General features: G+C 41.2%; 1 protein-coding gene across 2 annotated transcripts in view; it reads right to left on the bottom strand.

The window, feature by feature from the left end:
* yki (Transcriptional coactivator yki) overlaps positions 1-23,793 on the bottom strand; it is a 59,747-nt gene that overhangs the window by 15,743 nt on the left and 20,211 nt on the right. For both annotated transcript variants that reach the window (XM_022081573.2, XM_022081574.2), the window contains exons 2-3: positions 3,860-4,002; positions 1,594-1,725 (exon numbers count right to left, since the gene is read on the bottom strand). In XM_022081573.2, the coding sequence (XP_021937265.1) occupies positions 1,594-1,725; positions 3,860-4,002 (275 nt within the window). The remainder of the gene's footprint in view (positions 1-1,593; positions 1,726-3,859; positions 4,003-23,793) is intronic.

Here is a 23,793-nt window from a genome sequence, read left to right as displayed (position 1 = left end):
TAATAGTGAAATGTATTCTCTTTTACAGTACGGACTGAATTCTAAAATAGTATTCAGATAAACTTCGGTTAACATTACAGAAATACATTCCTTCCATCCGTAGCCTTGTTTTTGCTACTCAAAAGAGAAATATTAAAATATCGTACAAAGGAACCGTTCGTGCATTCCCCAGCAGGAATGTAATGGGGAGGAAAATAGTGCCTGGAGCGACGTAGAACAACCCCCCCCCCTCCCAAATTCGTACCAACCCGAGCCCGCTCCACATGGTCCACGAATCGATCTCAATGCGAACAACGACGCACTAGCACGATACACCACGGCCAATCAAAATGGAATGTGCTCTTCGTAAAGAAAACTGAAGTCCACACACTGACATATTTAAACTTTTAAAAAATTCCCAAGAAGAAAATTTAAAAGCAGTAGAAAGATAATCATTTCAATTACAACACACAAAACGCACATAATTTTAAAATAACTGTTACATATTAACAATATTTGCAAAATATCGCCAGTTTCCCCGTGAATAAATCTCGGAAGTAGACTGAGAAATGAAAAATTACGCACTACTTGGCTAACGTATACTTGGTTCCGAAGGATCCAACAGTCACGTTTTAAAACCGCTCATGCTACTAACAAACAATAACACGTCACCACACATAATATATTTCGGCGATCAGATTACAATGATTAATCAATTACAATCGTCACATCAGAATACCTCGCGCAGTAACCAAGTTACTTTAAATTTTCTTAAAATTTACATAAAATACAAAATGCATACGTTTTCAAAGACCTGTCGCCATACAAACCTCCACAACCCTACGCTCAATGACGTCAGAGTTGTCAAAAGTTCGCAAACGCTGCTTCCATCTTCAGGCTGGAATCTGGGGACAGTGCGTTTCTAGGAAACGTGTCTATTTACCTACGAGTCTACACGGCGCCATGACCCACAACGTCGTCTGTCAATCAATATCTACAATAGTCTACTTACGCTCACAGCAAAATTTGAGGGGGGGGGGGTGTTGAAGAACTGACATTTAACTCAATTACAGGATTCTGAATGTGAAAAGTGCTGTTTAATTTCGAGTGTACAAAATACGTCAGATCAAACAAAATGAACCTGAATGAATAGCTGATATCAATACCGAGTATTAATTCTGCAACACTGATAACAGAATCCAAAACAAAGTGATACTTGAAGTGATAACAGAATCTGTGAAAAAGTTTATCACAGGGACTAGCTTAGCATCTAACGATAAAGTATATTGAAACACACGAAAAAGTAAATGAAATTAATTGAAAGTGATCCCAGTGAATTTGTTCTTTAATACACCCTTCATCCTTTCCACGGGCATCTCTTTTGCTTGCTATCATAATTTCAGAATACACAACACATACATTTCAGATTATACTTAAATATATTCAACTTTCGAGGAGATATATCTGGTCAACACTTCACGCAATCACAAGACGAAGTCGGAGTCCCTCTTCCAATACCCTATGGCACTATTTAGCCAACTGGTCATGTGACGTCTGGACTGAGACCTACAGTCAACGTATTCAGAAACCTAACCTTCTTAAGAAGATACTCACGTATCCTGGGATCAAACCATGACGTGGTCCTGGTCTGATGATTGATGAAGTAAACTTCTCCTTCTTGAGTAGTTGCCTGTTCCCATCCTTCGGGAAGAGGGCCCAGGGAACTTCCATCGACTGACTTGGTCCCTAAAAATAAACAAGAAACTCCCCATGTACATAACAGTCCTTAAATTCTCAAACTTTCTCTGTGCAGAATAAGTACAGCTCTAAACAAGAAGTCTGCATCCCTGTATAACATTGGTTTTATTTTATGGTGAGAGAGGAATTGTTAGTGTCCAACCCAGCAGTCAAGTTGGAACATCACCCCTTTCCGGCTGCTTAGTGTCTCCATCATCAGGGGCAAGTACCTCCGAAACGAGGCTTACCTGTCACCAAACTACGACGCGCAACATCCCGGAAGATAACAGTCCTTACACTCGTCGCCATGAAAACCTGAGCATCTCCCATGGTAATGACTCTTCGTGTCTCATACAAGAGGGATGGATGGATGGATGGATTGATTGATTGATTGATTGATTGGCTGAGCGACTAGAGACTTCTTAAGAAGGACTCCGCTCCAAGGAGCGAGTTAATTCTGAACAACGCCTTAAGTCTGCGAACGCAGAGTCCTGGGACGAGGTCGACGGCCTTACGACTCAACAGTAGGCACGCAAGCAAAGCCACACGCTCATACATGCACGAACAGTGTGCCGAGGAAAAATAACGGAGCTTGCTAATTATTACGTAAAGGGCGATTCCGGAAGCCCCATTCACATTTCGCGGTGTCCATTTCGTTCTGGGTGTCGAATTAAATGAGACAAGCTAAATGGTGGATGGCCATGACTGTTCACGATTGCATTAACGACAACTGTACTTTCAAATAAGAAATCACAACACATTCATGACTTACTAGGAAATGGCCCTCGAGAATGGTGGGGGAAATCTATAGCAGTGGTATTCAACCTGGGGTGGGCGTACCCCCGGGGGTACGCTAAGACATCTTAGGAGGTAAGTGAAATTTAAAAAAAATTATTATTTTATGATAAACACTGAATAATCAGTAATGTAATTTATTTAATTTATTTTAGATGTAGATCATATACTATGTACAGCTTGAATTATACACCAACAACTTTGGGGGTACAAAGTTGAGGAGAAATTATATCTGGGGGTACGCGAACAAAAATAGGTTGAATACCAATGGTCTATAGCAACCATGTAGTCATCAACGGCGAACCCGCAAGGCTCAACAATCCCTTACCATGGTAATAACTGAGAACACTAAAAAGTTGTCTTTGTAAGGATACCCACATTCTATCAGACACTGTCTGTGGTCTATTCCTCAAAAGCATGCCAACTGAAATGTGTGCGTTTCTCAATGAAACGGTCTGACATAACACGTGACTATCCTGAGACGGTGCGTGCAACCGGCTAATCAGACATGTCGGTCAGTCGCCAGGCCACCTGGACGGTCTGTTTGTTCATGTAATATCCGTATTTTTTGTCGGTCTGTAAATTGAGTAGGTAACTTATTATTTCTTGTAACAACCTGTATTTTTGTGTTTGTACAGAAAACCCAGCTCTTGAGTAGCCATTTACGCAGTTTGTATATGCAAATTGTATTCTTACGTTTGTTGTAATTCACACTGTCCTACCTTCAACTTCAGACTTTGTCTTCTGAAGTGATACCAGGTAAACAAACACATGTGCTAACGAAAAACTGTCCTCGCAAAAGGGCATACGGGAAAGTCACTGGCGTGTTCTTGACACTTATAGTGATCAAGGTACCATCGCAGACCATTTACCTGGAGACAGTGGGAGAAACCTCACTGTAACCTACATTCCAATCAAATAACATCGCATAATGTAGATCTACCACTGAGATAATGTTCTGGAGCTGCTGAACGGGAGTGTGGATAGGCACTTCCAACCTCCTACGATACCTCATCACTGTCACCTGCCCACGTCAAAGCAAATTACGTGTTTCAAGAACCGGTGAAGACAAATACAAGAATTTTCAATTACGGTACAAGAAAGTTGTCAACAGCTCAAATTATAGTCAACGGCACGATAGCCCAAACACCAGAAATGACGTAGAAATGATAAGTGTTCTAATTTAAGGTAACGTCCCGTCATTTGCAATAAAGTACCGAGGAAACCCACGAAAGTAAACTCAAAAGAATCATATAAAACCCCGTAATACATTCCGTGGGCGGAGTGTGAAATGGAGCGAAGTGAGATATCAGTGGCGTACTGCAGAAGTTGTATTGCCGACAATTACCTTGTGGTTGGGGCGACGACGAGGAGTGTGGAGATCCGGCAACATTGCTGATGAGGTCTGCTGACGTCTGTTGCTGTGACTGTGCAACCTGCGCGGCGAGTGTCTTGCGAGGGTCTTCCCACGTCGTCGTCCTCGTTATATGGCTGCAACAATAAGAACACGCGTGTTCAGAGAAGATGCGAGGTGTCGACGTCGGTCTCCTTGACTGCAACACCGTGTATTTGCCATCGTTTCGGAGAAGCATACTGCCTCCATCTTCAGACCCGACAAGTCCATACACGTTACAACCCAGAAGACCAATAATGACAACATGTACTGTGTGTGAGATTTCAGGTTCTCAGGGCGGCGAGTATGAACATGAAAGCCTTCTAGGGCAGTGGTATTCAACCTTTTTTGTTCGCGTACCCCCACATATAACCTCTCTTCAACTTTGTACCCCCAAAGTTGTTGGTGTATAATTCAAGTTATACATAGTATATATTTTACATCTAAAATAAATTAAATAAATTACATTACTGATTATTCATAAAATAATGTATTTTTTTTTTAAATTTCACGTACCCCCTAAGATGTCTTCGCGTACCCCCGGGGGTACGCGTACCCCAGGTTGAATACCACTGTTCTAGGGTAATGCGCAGTGTAGTCTGTGACAGAAGTCGACCTCCTTTTCTTCATAACAAGCTTCGAATCTCCTAACGCAGCAGAGGAGTCTCCCCACTGATGTTTACGAAGTGAGATTTCAGGTATTTCACGCAGAATTCTAGCCTTTTAACTGACCATCAATAACACTAAATGTTTGAACCAGGTTCTCTCGAAAACAGACATTTACCAGAACCCATGATGTATGAAAATCCGGACATTCCAATTCTGAACAGACCCTGCCGAAGAGGTATCCATCGTGGTCACCGAAGGCCCCTCTCACGCTTAACACAGGTACCGCCACCCACAAAGCCCTCGACACGGGGACACCCATTCACAAGGGCCTCGGCACAGGGACCGTTACCCATAGTCCTTTCACGATTCGATGCCAAAGCTGGAACAGGAAATTGGCCGCCAAAACAGATCGCGGAGGCAGACCAGTTGCGTCCCACAATGACGCCGAGCGGCTAATGTTAAAATATGACCGTGACCGGAACTTCCTGCCACATGTTTTCTGTACTGAATCAGATTCTGTTTACAGAAGCTCTCTTTATGGCCAATGATAGGTTTCTGAAAGAAACAGGTCCGGAAATACATCGGTGTCGAACATGATAAAGTCCTCCATTTAAAAGTTTTACTTGGAGAAGTCGCCTCTGTCCGAAACTGGACTGATGTGAATGAAATATGGTATATCGTCAATGACATGGACACAACCGATTATCGAGGCCGATAGATTAACGCTCATGCTTCGTACTCGGGAAGTCCCGGATTCAAATCTTAGCCCGCTAAGTTATAATCATACGGTGTTTCGTCGTTTTCCTCAGTCCACTTAGTCAAATGACGGGATAGTATGCCTATTGTGTCAGGACCGCTTCCTTCCACATCCTCTCCAATTAATTAAACGCCCAATGGTTTGAATCTTATTTAATTAAACGACAGCGTCGAATACAAACCATACGAAGAATAAATATGTTTTAGTTGTCCCTAAGAGATTTTCTTAGGCACTAAGTGAACCGCAAAGCCAATGAAACATTTGGAAAACAAGTATCGGTTACGTCAACTATCGCTGTTTTATTTCAAATGGAAACATTTTAATGCTCGCAATAGTCAGACTCCCATACGCTACGCATTCACAAAAGCCACTTTAAAATATTAAGAATGTTACGCTCTCCCAACTGTGGCAAACCAGGGGCCTTTCTAACCCCCTGAATGTGAGAAACCATGGCTCACACCCACAAAAATATTTTAATATTTAAGGCGGAGGTTCACAACCCGTCGTTATGTGTTTCACTGTGCGGCCCACGTACGACTGTTATAAGCCTGTGTGATGAAAAATATTTACTTGATTTAAAGAAACTTTTTTGTCAGTGTCTGATAATGCCTGTCACTGTGAACAACATTCAGCTCAGGCCTTAATTAAGAAATATGACGCGTCATACTGATAAAACACTTAGTTGGATGTGTATCGATCGCAACAAGATTAAATAAATCTGATATTGGAAGATGACATGCGTCTCACTAATCACCGATTCTGTCAAAGAAAACTAACGAGCAATACGCATTAGTGGGCATAATTTGATAGTATTTTAAATGAACTGCAACATCTCGCAATCACTTATAAACTTATTGATATTATGGGGTGAATGTGAGCTCAGTTTTGGAAAAAGGTTGAGAAACCCAATTTTAGGGCTTCCAAATCAGGAAACAAAACGAAACCCATCTCATCCTCGACGCTTCTAGACGCAAATCAGGACTGGGCTGGAAGTGGGGGAAAACCAGAGTACGAAATACGAGAATAACCATCAAACAGCATCCAGCCAAATAAATCTAAGCGGCAACAAACAGCCAATTCTAGCGATGACCAAATTTTTACAACCCCTGTGTCACGCCTATCACATGACCCTCAATTCCTCTTCAGCAGCCCCGTGTACGTATCCTGTGATGTGGAGGAGGACAGGGTTCTGGAATGGTTCCCAAACGGACGAACTGCGCAGTAGATTAGCACGCAGCAGCAGGATGTAAACAAACATGGCGGTCTCGTTGGTGCTGGCTTCTTTTTCTCGCATTATTGCATTATCTGGATGTGAGGAAGAAAGGGGGTCCAATTTATTTTTGTGTCAGAGAGACGGGGTGCTGGAGCAGGCAGCGAACGAGGTGAATGGATCGGAGGATTTCTGGCGTTGGCGGCGATTTAAGAATAAAACAGGCGCCGACTGAAGAGACAAATATAGTACGTAGAACTTAAAGACGTGCTCCAGATCACACACGCGCGCTGAAATGAAGCCAATATAATCGCTCAGGATACAAACGTGGAGAAAAATAAATCACTCGCGGGCGAAAGATGGTATACTCAAAGCACAAATAAGCGAAAGTTGTCATCCAGTGTACCACTAACATTTTCGAAACCCATGGTTTTAGGTTTCATATACCCTCACTGATCTTGATGTTCATTTATTGCTGACACCAGCTGGGAAATCATATTACAGGCAGGCTTATCAGACTGTAAAATATTGGATTAAAGTTATTATCTGTCCACATAATACGCAACATTGGTTGCCTTATTGTGATCATTTGCTGTTGTTCTTAAGGGATTTTGGGTCTCGTGTGATAAAATTTATGAATGTGTGTTATTTCTATTAAGAAGCAGTGCTTATGAACATTCTCCAGACCTAAGGACACATTCATCATTCTTTAACGAATCTCGGGCCGCAAGATTATAAAATCAGGGAGATTTAGGTTTTTACGACAATTAGGACGATGGTGATGATCTCTGGGTTTTGCCGCCGTGTAGAATCGTAGGAAAATGTCAACGTTTTGAAGAAATACATTAGCTTCATCTTCAGAGCTGGATGCCAACGTTTCGAAGAAACATGCTGTCTTCATCTCCAGACCCGAAGATGGAGAAAGTATTTTTCTCCGAAACGCTGGCATCCAGCTCTGAAGATGAAGCTAATGTATTTCTTCAAAACGTTGACATTTTCCTACGATTCTACACGGCGGCAAAACCCAGTACCACGACAACGGTTAGTACACCAATATACGTAGGATATGTCCATTGATAGACAAACATTTCGGGAGTTGGCGTCTTCAGACAATTGTTTCTCGTTAAACCGACAGGCTTTCCATAATATTTTTATTTTAAGAACAGTGGTACGGATGGGATCGAACCCGGAGCCCTTTCAACGTTACACATGTAATCTAATCAGACAACGACCAATCACCTCAAAACAGTGGCAGAGTCGAATGTCGAAACGTCGTGTACATCAATACACAACAGAAAAAGAACGAACGTCAAACTGATTTGAAGCCCAATTTCGTCTAAATAATAATACAGAAAGAAAAACACAACATATCAACAGGACAGAGATCAACTGGTAAATGCAGTTCAAGGAAATAATAGCTGTTTATTCTGAGAATCGTTCGGAAACCCATATATATATATATATATATATATATATATATATATATATATATATATACACACTGTGTATGAAGTACAGAGTTAGAAACTGGATCTTTAAATATTATTTAGATAAGCTTCGTCTTCAACGGGTTAACAATTTTTCACAAAACTTACAAAAATCGGAAACTTGCAAAAAAGAAAATCACGAAAAAATTACAGAAGCGAATGAGTCAAATTATTGGATAAGAAACGTTACAGGGAAGCTCTGATCCAATTCTGGGACTACGCACGCAAGCAAGCAAGCACCGTGATTTAAAAATAGGTCCTATCAAACGTTCGCTGATCCACGCCTCCATAACATTACAGATGATGGTCCAGACATGAAGAGAATGCCTTGGTGTTCGATGCGGGCGAGTCTGTTCTTTGTCCTCGTCCTAAAATAATTGACAGATACACGGGTATCTTCAACAAGAAACGGTAAGAAGAATTCGAAGATGGCACCCACCAAACGCAAATCGATATCGGATCCCACACAAAGATTTTTACGAGCATCGATGTCGGACTTATGGGTTGTAACGCCGTGTGGACTTGCATGTAGATATCGACGTCTCGGAGGAACATACTGCCTCCGCCTTCAGATATAAATACGTAGGCATTATGTTCCTCCCAAACGCCGGTATCTACCAATAAGTCCACACAGCAATGCAACCCTGAAGACCAACATCGATGTCTTTACCGCTGTTAGAACCTCAAATATCATCATTAGGGTATTTTAAAAATACCGACGCATATAAGCGCGCACACACACGACGTAACTAAAAGCTAGTTAAAGTTTCAGGGATAAAATTAATTTAAGTCAAATAATTAGACAATTTAAATACGTAAAATGTCAGATGTCACTTCACACAGCTGAAAATACTAAAATATGTGGCGCTTTGCCTCCATGGCCAAGGCGTCTTCAGTCCCTTCACACTATTGCCGGTTCAGTAATCTAATAACAAGTAACACTTATTAAAAGACGACGTATTGCAGAAATAGCTGCTACATTATGTTCATCAGCGGCAAGGTTTGTCTGAGGTACATAGAACTTAATACCCTGTAAAATGGTGAATAGATAGAAATAATAATAAATGGCAAAGCGCACGGGAGCAATTTTTACTTTTCCCTCTGAAGTGATACGAATTTCGGTCAATATTTCATATAATTAAAAGAATCTCACGTTACGAGACAAACGAAGATCTACAGTGCTACTAAATGGCAGACAGCATAGAAAGCGACTCACGGCGACAGAAACGTCTGTGTGGCATAAGACAAACACAAAAGAAAAGAGGGGGGGGGTTATAGAAAACCTCTGATCATGGAGGGGTGAACGACCCTGTGACCAATGAAAAGCGGTACAGTCGGCCTAACCCAGAACCTTTCCGGAGGAACTGCTTACGTAAAACAAACACTGACACATTTCCTACAAATCATTAAAAATAATTTGAAAACAAAAACGTATAAACACAAACAAGGTCTCTTTATAGTTGTCACCTTCGACTGTTCGGTCATCGTACTGGGCATGCGCGATTGTTCATCATCGCTACCCGACTGGCGGGCGCCGTTGTCGCCAGCGAAGCGAAACAAACAAACAAAAAAAACTCAACAGCAGAAGCAACAGAACTGTATGTGCTTACGAGGTTTTTTGGATATGAGCCCATTTTTTGTATTTTGGAAGGATATTTTTACATGAAGATTTGGTCCGACCGTACCGCGTCTTCATCATCTTATTCTTGTGTCATTTTTAACCGGAAGTCGTTGCTCATTCTTGCTGGCAACATCGACACCCACTTCTCTTCTGCCATGACGATAGGAGGGGGTTTGATCCAAATTGGGTAGGGGGGGGGGGTAGTACCTTCTGCAATTATGTGGCTAACCGACAGATTACAATACAGCCATAGGAGTCTACAGCATGCTGTAGCATGAATGATTATTACATTGCGGATATACGCTCTTCTAACCCCCACCCCACCCCCCAAAGCCTCATTCACAGGGTTGACGGAGTTAAGTTCATCTCGCCAAGTGGTCCGAGATCTTGAGCCTCTTGTGATGGGACCAGGAAAGCGGCTCCATACGGGCTCGACGACCGGAAGGGACACACATTTTCTCCTCACCGCTTCTTCACCGGACTCATCCATCCCCCTTCACCACCATCCACACCAGCGGTAAGACGGGTGGAGTCTAGAAGGCTCCAGCCCTAAACCCAATATATTATTCGTCTTCATATTTCACTAGAAGATACGTCTACGTGAACTTCAGTTGCATTTAAGGTAAACGCAAAGTTGTACCAGTGCTAAATTAAACACCGCGACACGAAGACGTGTGAGGGAATCCCCACACTTTTCACGCTCGGCCACTCTACCCCTGAGAAAAAGCCCAGGGCACATTCGAGTCGGGCCGCAGTGGCCAATCTGGAATAGGCGCGGAATCAGAACATTTGCCGCTGCTGGAAATAAAACTCTCGGCTGCTTTCCTTATTCTCTGCACACTACTCCAAGTGGAACCGAGAAACTTTGAGCAAGTTTCCGGCTAGACCACCTACCACGCAAAGTAATGGGAGCCAAATACCCATACACGTGCATTAGCCCTTAAAAGGCCAGTGGTAACTATATATACCAGCTTATTTAGCAATCAGTAAGTCTACATCTCTTAAGTATGTGTTTCCTATGATTCTCAGTGTAAACAGCGATTATTTCCTTAAACAGCGTTAACCAGTTAATCTTCGTAATGGTGAGGAGCTGTGTTTTCTTTGCGGTACAGACCGAATTCTTATATATTATTTAGACGAGCTTCGGCTTCAAAGGGTTAAAGTGGTCTTTTATAATGACTGAATAAATGAATGAACGTTTAATCAATATCAATCTTCGCCTTACCATTCGAAAATACACTAAATTCTATAATGGACCAATAATCGAGTAACAGCAATAAAGTATTTTTCTCTTCAAAGTGCAAATCAATGACCGAACATGTAACCCCCCCCCCCAACACTGCTCCTTTTCCAAAATGGATAAACAATGTTTTCCTTAAAATCTTAAAAACTGGAAAGATAAGGGCGAGAAACAGTCGTGCCACTCCACTGCACCCACAGAGCTCCGTGAGAACTTCTAGAAATGACCACACACAAACAACCTCAGGCAACAACACACTAAGACGCTGCTACTTGCAGTTCGTTCAACCCAGCAACAAATGACATGATAAATGCAGCACTATAATTTAATTTCAACAAAATTATGTGAGGCCTCAGTAAGAAATAACGCATGGTCACACTGAAAATCGATCAAAAATCTTACACGCAGTTAATTTCACATTTACCTGAATGTGGGAAAATAAACAACTCACGAAACATTTGAATAAAAATGTCCTTGGATATTATCCATCGTCTAGTAAAATATGAAATATAAAATGTAAAACGACGTTTCGAAGATGGGACTCTATCTCCGTCTTCAGGTTCCTACACAGTTGGGCCCACTAGATAGAGCTAATCCCTATCTCCGGACAAAGTAAAAAAGTGTAGGAACCTGAAGACGGAGATAGAGTCCCATCTCCGAAACGTCGTTTTACGTTTTATATTTCATATTTTACTAGACGATGGATAAAATCCAAGGAAATTTTTATTCAAATGACTCTTCACCATCGTCAAGAAGTTTTAGATTTCAAACTCACGAAACGTCGTGTACATCAACTATATATGCATCGGACAATATAATATTCCTACGATGATGCTTGTTTGTTCCTTCCTCCCTTCACAAATCTCTACCAAAGATGGCACAACGACAAGAAACAAGTCTCAGGGCAAACCGAAAATCTTTTACGTCGATGAATTTTGTGACATTTTAGGATTCCCCTGTCTTCTGTGTTGTAGCGCCATGCAGTCTGGTAGAAGTTTACTGACTTTCATCCTCCTGATGATGGAGGCAGCAAGGACCTCTGAAACGTCTGTAAACTTCTATCAGACTACACGGCGCTACAACCCAGAATAAAACCATTTTCGTACCTTGGTACTACCACAGTAACTATAGTAGTAAACTTAATAAAAGTAACAATAGTTATGCACTTCTATATCGAAACATGGATTAAACTGAAAAACTTCGTTTATCGGAACAGTTATCCGGCAACGTGAATATACAGTAAAATCTCTCTAACTTGGACACTTGCAGTTCCACGATAATGTGTCCAACTTACAGATGTGTCCAGGATAGAGAGAAAGGGGAAAATCATCCTTTCAAATTGTGGTGTAATGACAATGAGGTAATTGTAGAGTATTATGGAGCTCTTCCCAAAAAGGAAATTATTTATAAGAAAAATCAAAAGAGTAAATTAAATGTTTACAAATTTTATTTTCACTAAATTAAACTTGCATGGATAAGCTCATAGGGAAGGGCACCAATACTTTACGTTTACCAACAATGTAATCTATTTATTTACATAATCTAACTACTGTAATTTCTGTTAACACTGTTTAACTCAGTTGCAAGCACAGTACAGTACAACCCCTCTATAACGCGGTTCCAGATATAACACGGGTACCTCATGTCCCCCATAGCGCAGCAAAAAAAGAAAACAAATCATCAATTATCCTTCACACAGAACTCAAAATTATATTAAAATGCAAGCCAAATTAATTACTTATTACTTTTTCCGTAAAAATCAATCGTAACATAGTCAAATAAGTATGTATACTCTTATATGGCGCTAGTCTATCAATACTTTACGTGCCGTACAGTACGTCCAGTACTTGTACCGATTTTTCTGATGCACTCCCGTAATAACGCGGTTTCTCTATTACGCGGGTTTACCCCTGTCCCCCGCGACCCGCGTTATAGTGGGATTGTACTGTACTGACAAAGTTTAAACTGTACCATCAATACGTACTGTAGTCCAGTGAAGGGTTCAACAAAAGAATAACTATTCACTTTCACTGCATTACAGTGATGTGTTCAATGTCTCACACCCTCAACCATAAGCTAATCCTCAGGTAGAAGGCATTCATCAGTCAGAAATTCAAAATAACAAAATACTAACTGTAACCGTTTCCCATAAAAGCATTGAAGCTAAGTGCATGCATGCACCTGTCCAACTTACAACAAAAGGGGTGACCAAGATATAGGGTATTGTAGACATGTACAATTATAGGATATTCGCCGGTTCCAATTAAAAGTGTCCAATATAGAGGGGGTTTACTGTACTGAAAACCCGCGTAAATTTTACCCCTAACAAACGGATTTAAGGCGGAAAGGGAAAAAATGTAGGATTTGAGGGTTTTCCCGGCGGTGAGTCTGAAGATGGCTGTATCTCCTTCATCAGGGCGACTTCATCTTTCGCAAGGGATCTCCAAACACAAGAACATCGATTGTAGACTTCTGAGTTGTGGCGCCGAATACATCTTGTGTGGTTACGAACGTTTCGGAAGAATAAAAACACATTCGTACATTGTACATGGAGGCGGCAGATTCCTCCGAAACGTTGGTAACCACACACAAAAGACTACAGGGCGTCAAAACCAAGGGCCATACCACGAGGGCACCACGATTGACATCATCACCACCACCGTGAGAAACATTTAAATCCCAAACACAAAAATTATTTCTGGACTTAAAATACAATGCGAGTTCTTAGAAACGCGTAAATCATTTCGTGTTTGCTGTAGAGTGTTAAGTGCTGGCAACAAAGACACTGGAAAAACCGATTTTCTGTGTTGGGAGTAGCATAGTAAAGATGCCTGGGACCCAGCTCCAAGACAAATTGTACTGGCTTATCTTACAAACTCATTCCTTTATCCTAAGAGGAGATGAAAGAAAACGACAGAATACAACACAACACAAGACCAGACAGCAAATACAATAATCCACAGAACCAGAAGACGCACACCCAATACCACTTCAGTGTTGAGAGTTCAAAAGAACCTGCAATGTCTGGCGAATGTCAACTAGACAGGTCTATGGAGATGGCTGTAATCCGGGTTGTTGCGCCCTGTGTCCGGTACAATTTTCAGAGGTCCTTGCTGCCTCCATCATCAAGGAGATGTTTTAAGACGCTTGGGATTGGCTTACGAAAGAACAGGGAAAGGTGGGGGAGGCGCATTTAGTATCAAAGTTCCATTTTTAGCGATTTCGTAACCTTGCGGAGTGCCTATGAAAACAGCGAAGTTCGTATTTCTCTTCGTACTCATAAAACTCCAGAAAAAATAAACCGATTTTGATCAAATTTGATGCTGGAGAATTCTATGGAAAATTGTGGTGCTATTTAAATGTTCATTTAGATCCGATAATTTAAACGACCTCTTTACATCAGAGCCTACATAGATAATCCAATCATTCTGCGAGAAAACACGTACTTCGACTGTTTTACAGAAAGTCGCAACAATGAAGAAAGATACAAAATGAAGTCTTCGCTGATTGGACTGATATTATGTTACACTAATTACTTGTAAGTGTGTTCCATTTAAGACGCAACCCCAACTACCACACAAACGCACACAAAATCCGTCAAACTACGTAGCACCGATGTAAAACCAATCCTCGTCATAACTCGACACCGTAACCAAAAATTACAGCTGCAAAAATTTAATGTTTCTGAAAACAAATTGCGGTTTCGACATCGAGTGTATCAACATTGTTCAGAATCATCGTTCACGAACTGTAAATAAATTTTGTCTAGCGGTTAGAACGCTGGCCTTGTAATCCTGGGGTCTCGGGTTCGATTCCCGGCGGTGCCCGAATTTATAACTTGTGTTGGGCAAGGCCGTGGTCTAGGCAACACGGAGTTTTCCTCCGGGGGCTTCCCCGGTTTCTCCGTGGCATCCCAACAATCACTCCATTCACACACAGAAGAAGGCAATGGCAAACCACTTCTGGATCATCTGCCAAGAACGTATATGAACAGGTCCCAGTCCGAGAAAAGGATGGAAGGATCCTGTTCATATGGACCTGTCGTCAGACAGAACACTAAATAAATAAATAAATAAGGTCTGTAGGCCTACCTGCCTTTAGAAATCTGACATAATTCAATGTAGGACGCATGTAGGATATGAGATTTACTTGTTATGTCCCAGATTTAAATTCGTGTGACAAATAATAATGCGGATGTGTCCTCAAAATACCAAATCTAGTCTAAAACCGTTCAGTACTTTAGGTGATGATAATGGATGCAGTAAACACCAGTCTGTAAAATTCTATGAGACTTCGAGACAACTGTGCAGCATCCCAAAAAAGACAGCCGTGAGAACCTTAAATCTCCTTAGTTTTGACGAAAGTAAGCGTTTGTTTCTGAAACTCTCCAACAGTAAAGAAATCCAGCCCACACATTTCCTCAAGACACATTTGGCACACAGAAGGGAATAAACTTCCGACAAAACAGTGTTTTCTTTAGTAATTCTAGCTTCCCTATATTTGTTCCATGATGCAGAAAGTCTAGATTCTAACCAGAAACTTTCAACTGGGAGGAAAGAAATTCTGCCCACACAGCACAATGATGTAAGTACCTCTGACAGGATCTCTATTCTAAGAAGAGGGAAGGTGCCGAACTACCGTGAATTGTATCCGTCTACACGGAATACACCCATGCAGCGTCGTGAACAGTTTCGATTTGAAAGGCACGTCCCCCCCCCCTTCCAGCTCGTAATACACGTAATGTACGTAGAACAGCGACAAAGCCAACAAGTGACGTCATGGACAATGATATATATGACCACAGGCCACAAATAGTGGTTCTATCCTTCGTCTTGCTGTTTTAATGTGGACTCCGAGAAGTAAAAAACACATAAAAAAATTGTTTTCAGTTTTCCCGTAGTGATATTTCAAGTACGACCCGCCATCCAGAAGAAGTTTGGATCACAGCAAAGTTCCATAAAATCATAGCAACCATCACCACTTTTTAAACTGGTTCAAGCGGTATGATTCACTATGACCCGGGAATCGAACTGAAGTGACTAACATACCAAAGCAAGTGAAACAATACGCCTATGGTACAACACACAGAGGGTAGAATGGGTAAAGAGTAACATGAAATTATAAACCCAGACAACAAAGATTAAGACAAAAACCAGAACCTTTCCAGGATTTTAAGGTCGAATACAGGCATTCACTTGCCCAGCGTGTAAAGCTTTTGTTCTGTAAGGGTGTAGAACTTGTCTTAACATTAACCCTCAAGCCGAAAGTCGTCTAAATATTATTCAAGAATCCAGTCCGTACCGCAAAGAAAACGACCAGTCACCATCACAAAGATCTTTCATAAGATAGTGTAATTGCGTCATATTGTGATTTATTAAATTAAAATTAAATTATTTGGTTATTCCGTCAAATCACAATGTATTTAACATAAGATAATTAAAATAATTAAAATATCATTGTGTTCCATATCGAATAATCGATTTACAATTGGAACAGTTACAACATGTTTCGGTTTTATTAAACCATCATCAGGTGTAAAATTATATTAAATTTAGAACTCAATTACAATTTTTTACAATTTTTCGTAGTGTGATATTTTAATTATCTTATTTCAAATACATTGTGATTTGACGGAATAACCAAATAATTTAATTTTAAAGATCTTTCAGTTAAAGTTTATGAAAAGAATAATATAAAGCCCACAACTACACAACTACACAATGCACAATTACTTATTGTTAAAGAGGGTAGATTATATAGTTACCATTGAGGTTTAAAGGGTTAAGGGAAGAATATGGTGATGTGGCAGGACGTTGCATAAAGAGTTCAATAATTTGTACACTTTACAAAATACTTTTATAAGATATTGTAAATGCGTCATATTGTAATTCATAAGTATTAAAAATATATTAAATTTTTTTGCCGTCATTCACAAATATAATAATGTTAAAAGATTAAAACATCATTTAATGTTCCCCATCGAGTACTCGACTACAATAGGAACTTACACGACTAGTTTCGGCTATAATTTAGCCATCAATGGACAAGAACATCATCAGAAAATGAAGACTATAAATCATAAAAAACAATAAAAATCAGTAATTCAGTGATAAGTTTAAACTACATAACACCCGTTGATGGCTAAATTATAGCCGAAACTAGTCGTGTAAGTTCCTATTGTAGTCGAGTACTCGATGGGGAACGTTAAATGATGTTTTAATCTTTTAACATTATTATATTTGTGATTGACGGCAAAAAATTTTAATATATTTTTAAAATACTTTTAGTATCACAAGATTGCGAGCCATGTATTTTCCGGAGATAAATGCGCGTAACATTTTGGTTGGGAAGCCTGAAGAAAAGGAGACCACTTAGAATCAAGGCGTTGATACAAGGATAATATTAAAAAGGATCTTAAGGAAATAGGGTGGGATGTTGCGGATTTGATTAATGTTGATCAAGATGGGAACTTAGGTTCCATTAAACGGCGGGAATTTCTTGAACAGCTGAGAGTGTTATTTAGCTTCTCAATGAGACTCGGCTCCACGAAGTTGGTTAACCTGTGACGCAAAGGAAAATGATTTCTGGATATCAAACTGACGTTCGACAAACAGCTAATGTTCAGTTCTTATTTCCGTTCGGCCGTGTATGAACATAATCACAATATGAACTTGAGACCCTTGTCTAACAAGGACTAATATCTAGCATGTCGTATGCATCACATTCAGCTAAGTACTTGCTGACACATGATACATCGTGCATATTCAACCAGGAAACAGGTGGGAACACAGGCGCGACCTTCTCTCAACGACCTTTAGTTCTCAACTTCAACCAACAGGTGGAGCAGCAGAACTTCCGGTGGTTCATAGAACCATATAAGACAAATTACCTGACATTTCCTGTACACGGTATTCACAGCAGTAATTATACCGTTTTATGCTGAAATTCAAATGACTCTCCTGTCTCTGTCTCACATAAAGACAAAAACGAGCGATAGAACGTAACACACAAGACTTTCTAAATGGGAAACAATCGACAGTAAACGGAGGCAAACGTTTGACAGAGTCGTTCCGTAAGTTACACACGGAGCCAGAAATTGCTATTCTCTGAATATTTCGTATCACAGCGCACACTTTCTGATTCTGAAATGGCGCGAATCCGCTTACAAAAATGTTGAAACCCCGACAGAAACCTCATTATAAGGTGTATCTGGGAGGCGAATGAATTGATGTCAGATCTGTAATTCTCACGACGGTGAAGATGTCGATGTCCGAAGATGGCCGTTTACTGGGCTTCAGCGACGTGTAGGCTAGTTTACCAAAGTGTCAGAGATCCTTGCCGCCTCCATAATTAATCACCCTGATGATGGAGGCAGCAAGCACCTCTGAAACGTTGTGCGGCTGACTGGGGATTCCGTATCAGAGGATTCCCCACCAGGCACTTTCATGTGCAGAAAGACGTGTTAGTCTTCTTGGCAAGTGCACAGACTTTACCCGAACCAGAATGTGTCGACAAACTTCAGTAAACTCCACAATTCCTAATTTGGTAAAAATCCGTTCAGCAGTTCTTGAGTTGTAAGGTTCTAACAAGCGGACGTATACGGACGGGGACATGACAAAGCTGACGTCCCAAAGAAATTACAGCCTAGAACAATGATCACCTTGCAAATCTCTGCCTCTGGGACAATCATGTGCTGTCACACATCAAAGTAATTCAATTTGTGTTCTGCAGCCTAATTCAAGTCAACGTCCTTCAAAGCGTTTTTCACGAACAAGGTGTTTTAATCAATGAAGGATCGAAGACAGTAACGATCCATGACGGTCAGTAGAAAGCGAACCCACCACCTGACCATGGCAACTGTAGAGTCGAACATTCATGGCACAAGGCAAGAAAGTAAAAATCTCTTGATACACTTTCCAACGTGCGACTTTAAACGGACAACAAAATGTGCCTCGGAACGTAAACAATTTCGGATTGTGGTCTTTTGGGATGTTGTGCCGTATAATCTCGTGTGTGTATTCCATCAGAACGTTCGGTGGTGCGGATGGCACTGTGGTGGATGTAGGAATCATGAGCGTTGAACATTCGGATTCTGCTACCAGAGTATAAGTGAATGATAACTAGGTGCAGGCGGGATCGAGATGATCGCTAACCTAAAATTAAAAATGTACAGACATCAGCACGTTTATTCACGTTCATGCAGACATACACAAATTTACACTGCCCATGCTCTTTTTAAGAAACTTTCTTGTCATAGAAGTCGATAAGACGTCTAAAGAAACTTCTCGGGGTTGCAAGATTACTGAATGCCAAATCCACAGAGTAAAAATCTCAGATTATGGAACAGACTCTTCGAAACGTCCAAATTTCACTCTGAATCTTCGCGCCTCATCACCTGAGATTAGTATCGATACCGAGGTGTTAAATAATTATCATCATCATGTAACTTTCATGGAGTTAGGCCATTTGTTGGTGTTTATACAGACATGAAATCTAAAACATGGTTCATATTACACATTCACATCCACAAATCACCGATTCAGACTCTCATATTTTGAAACAAAGGTACGAGTCCGTTCCAAGCAGCACAAGAAATTAATCACACTCATTAAACATACTACCCCGAGATAGCACGGTAAATAAAATTTAAGTGCGTCTACAAAACCATAAAACCGTGTCTGGTTACGTGGTGAAAGTCATTAGCTAAGAAACACAATAGCTGGTCTGACGGGCTGAGGAGAAATTGCAGATATTCACAAGTAATAGCCATACATCAGCTGGTTTCTTTAACAAAATGGCGACCGCAACATCCCTATGCAGATACAGCTCGTTTGATAATACCGCTACAATCAGGATATTTGTAAGTCATGGACTTCGTTAAACGTCGTTACAGTATCTCGTGTTATTCTGACTCTGTCATAAACACTCACGTGTCTCGTGCGAAAACTAACAAACAAAAGGTGTTTTTAGTTTACCACCAATGTGGCAAGAAAAATAAGATGGAGGAGAGGTGAGCTTCGCGAGGTTTTCACGGAGGTGAGGATGATCATAACGTTCTTCTGGGTTTTGGCGCCGTGTAGACTCAGCCCTTAAAATGGAGACAGTTTGATTCTCCAAAATACCTGCATCTACCGACAAGTCTACACAGCGCCAAACCCAGAAGAACCATCATTACAATCTTTCTCCACTGTTACCAACAAATTTACTATGTTTCATCCTCTTTCATAACAGTAGATAGGGGGTAATTACACAGGCCTTAGTGAATGGAAACGATGTCAGTAAGTTATTTTTAAAACACAGCATCACGATCCCTGTCCCCCCCCCCACTTCCCATTCCGCTCGCGTGCTCAAGTTCCGTTCCTTGTGCAGCAAGTGGATAATTGGGAAAGACCTAGGTTGCGTAGGCAACGAAATTATTCAGAGAAACCCAACATATGTCTCAGTGCAGGGAGGACCGATATCCGAAATTGTACACACCGTATGTCCTGTCACACCAAAACTGTGGAAACCTGTGAGTTGGAAACATAACACCAACAACGCACACAAGAGTTAATCGACGTCTTCGCCACGGTCAGGACACAAAATCTCAAACATCTACGTTCAGTGTGGGTTCTTGAAGTTGCGTAGAGACATGTCCTTGGAATTACAAATCTCAACATGGCCACGGGAAATATTTTAGCCTGTCTACATTTATCTGCTTATCATTGGAATTTAACGTACGGTATGTGCAGACCCATACTGCGATTTGTAACAAACACATCTGCTACTTGCATGATGGCTTAAGAGGTCTAATCCATCTGAATACTACACAGCATCAGTGCTATTAATATACTTATTGTAACAAGAGCAAATAAAAAGCGGAAGACATTCTCTGCACTTACAACTAATTAAAACTGTTCCAACGACACGTAATTACCAGAGTTATCAAACAACCTATTTTAATACAAATGCCTTCTGGGATGACGAGCGACGTTTCAGTTGTTTACTTCCTCCATCATCAGGGTTATTAGTCAGTATAGAGGGAGTAGGGACCTCTTAAACGACAGTAAATTTCTACGAGACTACATGGCACAACATCCCAGACGTTCTCTTCATACTCGTCGCAGTGAGAACACGAAATCTCATATCTTTATACAACGCCATTTCATTTGTCCAGCATGAACACGAAATTTCAGTGCCGACATCAAGAACCTCCTATATACACAATCTGGACCACTACATATCATCCTCATGTCTCCATCATCAGGGCTGAAGACTGGAAAGTACGTTTCTCCGAAACGTTGACACCTACAGATGAATCTACACGGATTCAACACCCAGAACATCATCCTCATCGCAGTGAAAACCTTAATACCAACCTGTAACATGTCCTCAAAAGAAAAATCGGTGATCAATGCTGCAACGACGCGCATGCGTGATGCAAAGTTCATGCTTGTGTGTAAGTATCCATTTTCCGTATTTTATTACAAGGGAACGACAAAACAGCTGGCTCCCGAGTCCGAGGACCGAAATCGCTAAATCCTTGAAACTGCCTTTGTGACTCAAATGGATTCTCATTCCTCCTAGTGGGGACAAATGAGCGGAAACACCTTGAGTCTTCGGCGTGACAGGCTGGCGCTCTGGCTCCAGTCTGAACTCATTACGCGGAACAACGTGTCCCCCCCCCCCTCTTGGCAACATCCCGTGCCAGCTACAGCCATCCGTATGCTTATCGGTCTGCGGTGAATCATTCTTCAGATATAAATCACACGAACAGAATGCCCAAGTCACCCTGCCACAATATAATTATTATTTTCTTCGTGTACTGAATTTTACATATATATTTGAAACTTTGCCGTGGGCTGAGTACACAACTGCCTATTATCTTACATTAAAGGTGAGTGTTTCGTGACAATTCACGCACCGAGAACATATGTACGTACGACAGAAAGCACTTTCTCCAACAATTCACGAAGATGGGTATCTTCTTGGATGTTGTACGGTGCGGGTACTGAACTACGTTTCAGAATACATTACTGCCTCCATCACCAGGGCATCCCAAAAGACAACCAACTTCATCAGAAACTGATCTCACTATTCATGAAGTTGTCCTCCGGTGCGTAGCAATGGTCGACCATGTTTCAAAGTTACAGACGCGTCACCACCTTTTCCAACACCCATACTTCTTCAATTTCTTGTTGCGCATTGGCAAAAATTATCCATAAGTAGAATTAGAAGTTCTCACGTCGATGAGTATGAGAGCGGTCGTCTGCGTTCTGTCAGACTAGACGGTGCATGTAAACCCAAAGTCGTCTAAGGCGTTTACTAAGCACCGAGCCATGAAAACGAACAGAGGAGTCGAGGTAAAGTACCAGTCATTCATGTCATTGGCACTAGGACGTTAGAGACCTGATTCACGCTTCGTAAGTGTCACTCTCAAGAGGGGAAAAAACCTGTTCGCCGAGAAGAGGGCTGGATGAGCCCCAGATCCTGAATGAAGCCGCTTAGCTATGAGGAAAATCTGTTTATCCGCCAGGCATCGAACCCCGTTCCTCCAGCCCGTTGCTTAGTTATAATACAGACTGCTGCAGGCAAGGGGGTGGAGCTGAGAATATATTTGAAGAAATACTGATTAAATAACGTAGGAGGGTGTGAACTGGGCTCATCTGCCTTAGTACATGGACAAGCAGCCAACTCATCAGCAAAGAAATTAACCTTCAGGTCTCTAAAAACATGGAGATTTCTTGACTACAAGCTTCAAAGAAAGGACGCTGCCCCATGCAGGTAGACTGTAAGCCTGTCTTGTACAATGCCGACAGCTCGGCCTTCAAAACATTACAAAAAAATCATGGAAATGGCCCAATTATCATGGAAATAAGAACTTTCCTGTTCACCTTCTTAATTGCTACAGCATGCAAACAGTTAAGAAGATATCTCTAGAAAGCATAGCTTATGCACGAAGTTAAAATATATACAGTTCTAATCATAGACCATCCACAGAAAATCTTCAAAGGCACAGCAACTTGAGCATCAAATAAACACTTCTGCCTCGTGTATCAACATTCCACTTTCTGAAGGGGGAATCAACTAATACAATGTAAAAAAAAATATCTGGACTACTTCGGCTCAAGTGGATGGATAGACGATGGCTTCACACGGCGCAGACCCGGGTTCAGTCCCGAGTGACTTCGAGTGAGATTCATGGCGTACGAAGCGGCACGGGTCGATCTCCGAGATTTTCTTTTCGTCATTCCACGACTGTTCCATACAATTGACCACCCCCACAAGATGTAAAGAAGCCCTGATCAAGCAGCGCATTATCATACCCTTGGTCCTAAGTTAGGAACTTCCTTTCTAACCGGCAACGGGCTGATCCTGGAGTAAATATAAGGAAGTTTCACAGGAATACGTAACAGGAATCGTGGTCCTTTCAAGGCCACATAGCACATGACAGCACAAGACAGTTCAACTGAAGTAGTTACGTAGAAGATACGAGAAATGTCAACTCGAAGATAACTTATGTGGAAATTACCAAATCCAGTACTGATACTTTTGTGTGAAGCGTCCAATTCATGGCATGAAAAATGCTAATCTGAATAGGGTAACTGCTGGTTAATTCCTGCAGTTTTTGGCATGACGCGCTCTCTTCTGCATAACAACGTCCAATTAGCGGTTACAGGCTTTAAAAATTTTGTAATTATCTTCACATAACACAACTTAACCCAACATTTTCTCTGAGGTTACGTGATAGTACACAATTTATTTTTATAGTAAATGCGGTCAAATTTAAATACATATTCATGTCCCGTGTCCTGAATGAAGCACAGAAACGCAATACAAAGTCAGCTTCAGCCCTGAAGATGGAGACAGTTCGATCCTCCGAAACTTGAAAGTCCACACGCGCCGTTATAAACATCTGCATCTTCACCGACATGAGAACCTCAAAATTGTCTCATACAGACCTCGTTTGGTTCCCGCAAGTTGGC

This window comes from Zootermopsis nevadensis, unplaced genomic scaffold (assembly GCF_977971745.1).
Source record: "Zootermopsis nevadensis isolate Lab colony 2312 unplaced genomic scaffold, Znev_1.0 Znev_ptg000017l, whole genome shotgun sequence".
Classification (NCBI taxonomy): Eukaryota; Metazoa; Arthropoda; class Insecta; order Blattodea; family Termopsidae; genus Zootermopsis; species Zootermopsis nevadensis.
This window is presented reverse-complemented; position numbering and strand designations above follow the sequence as displayed.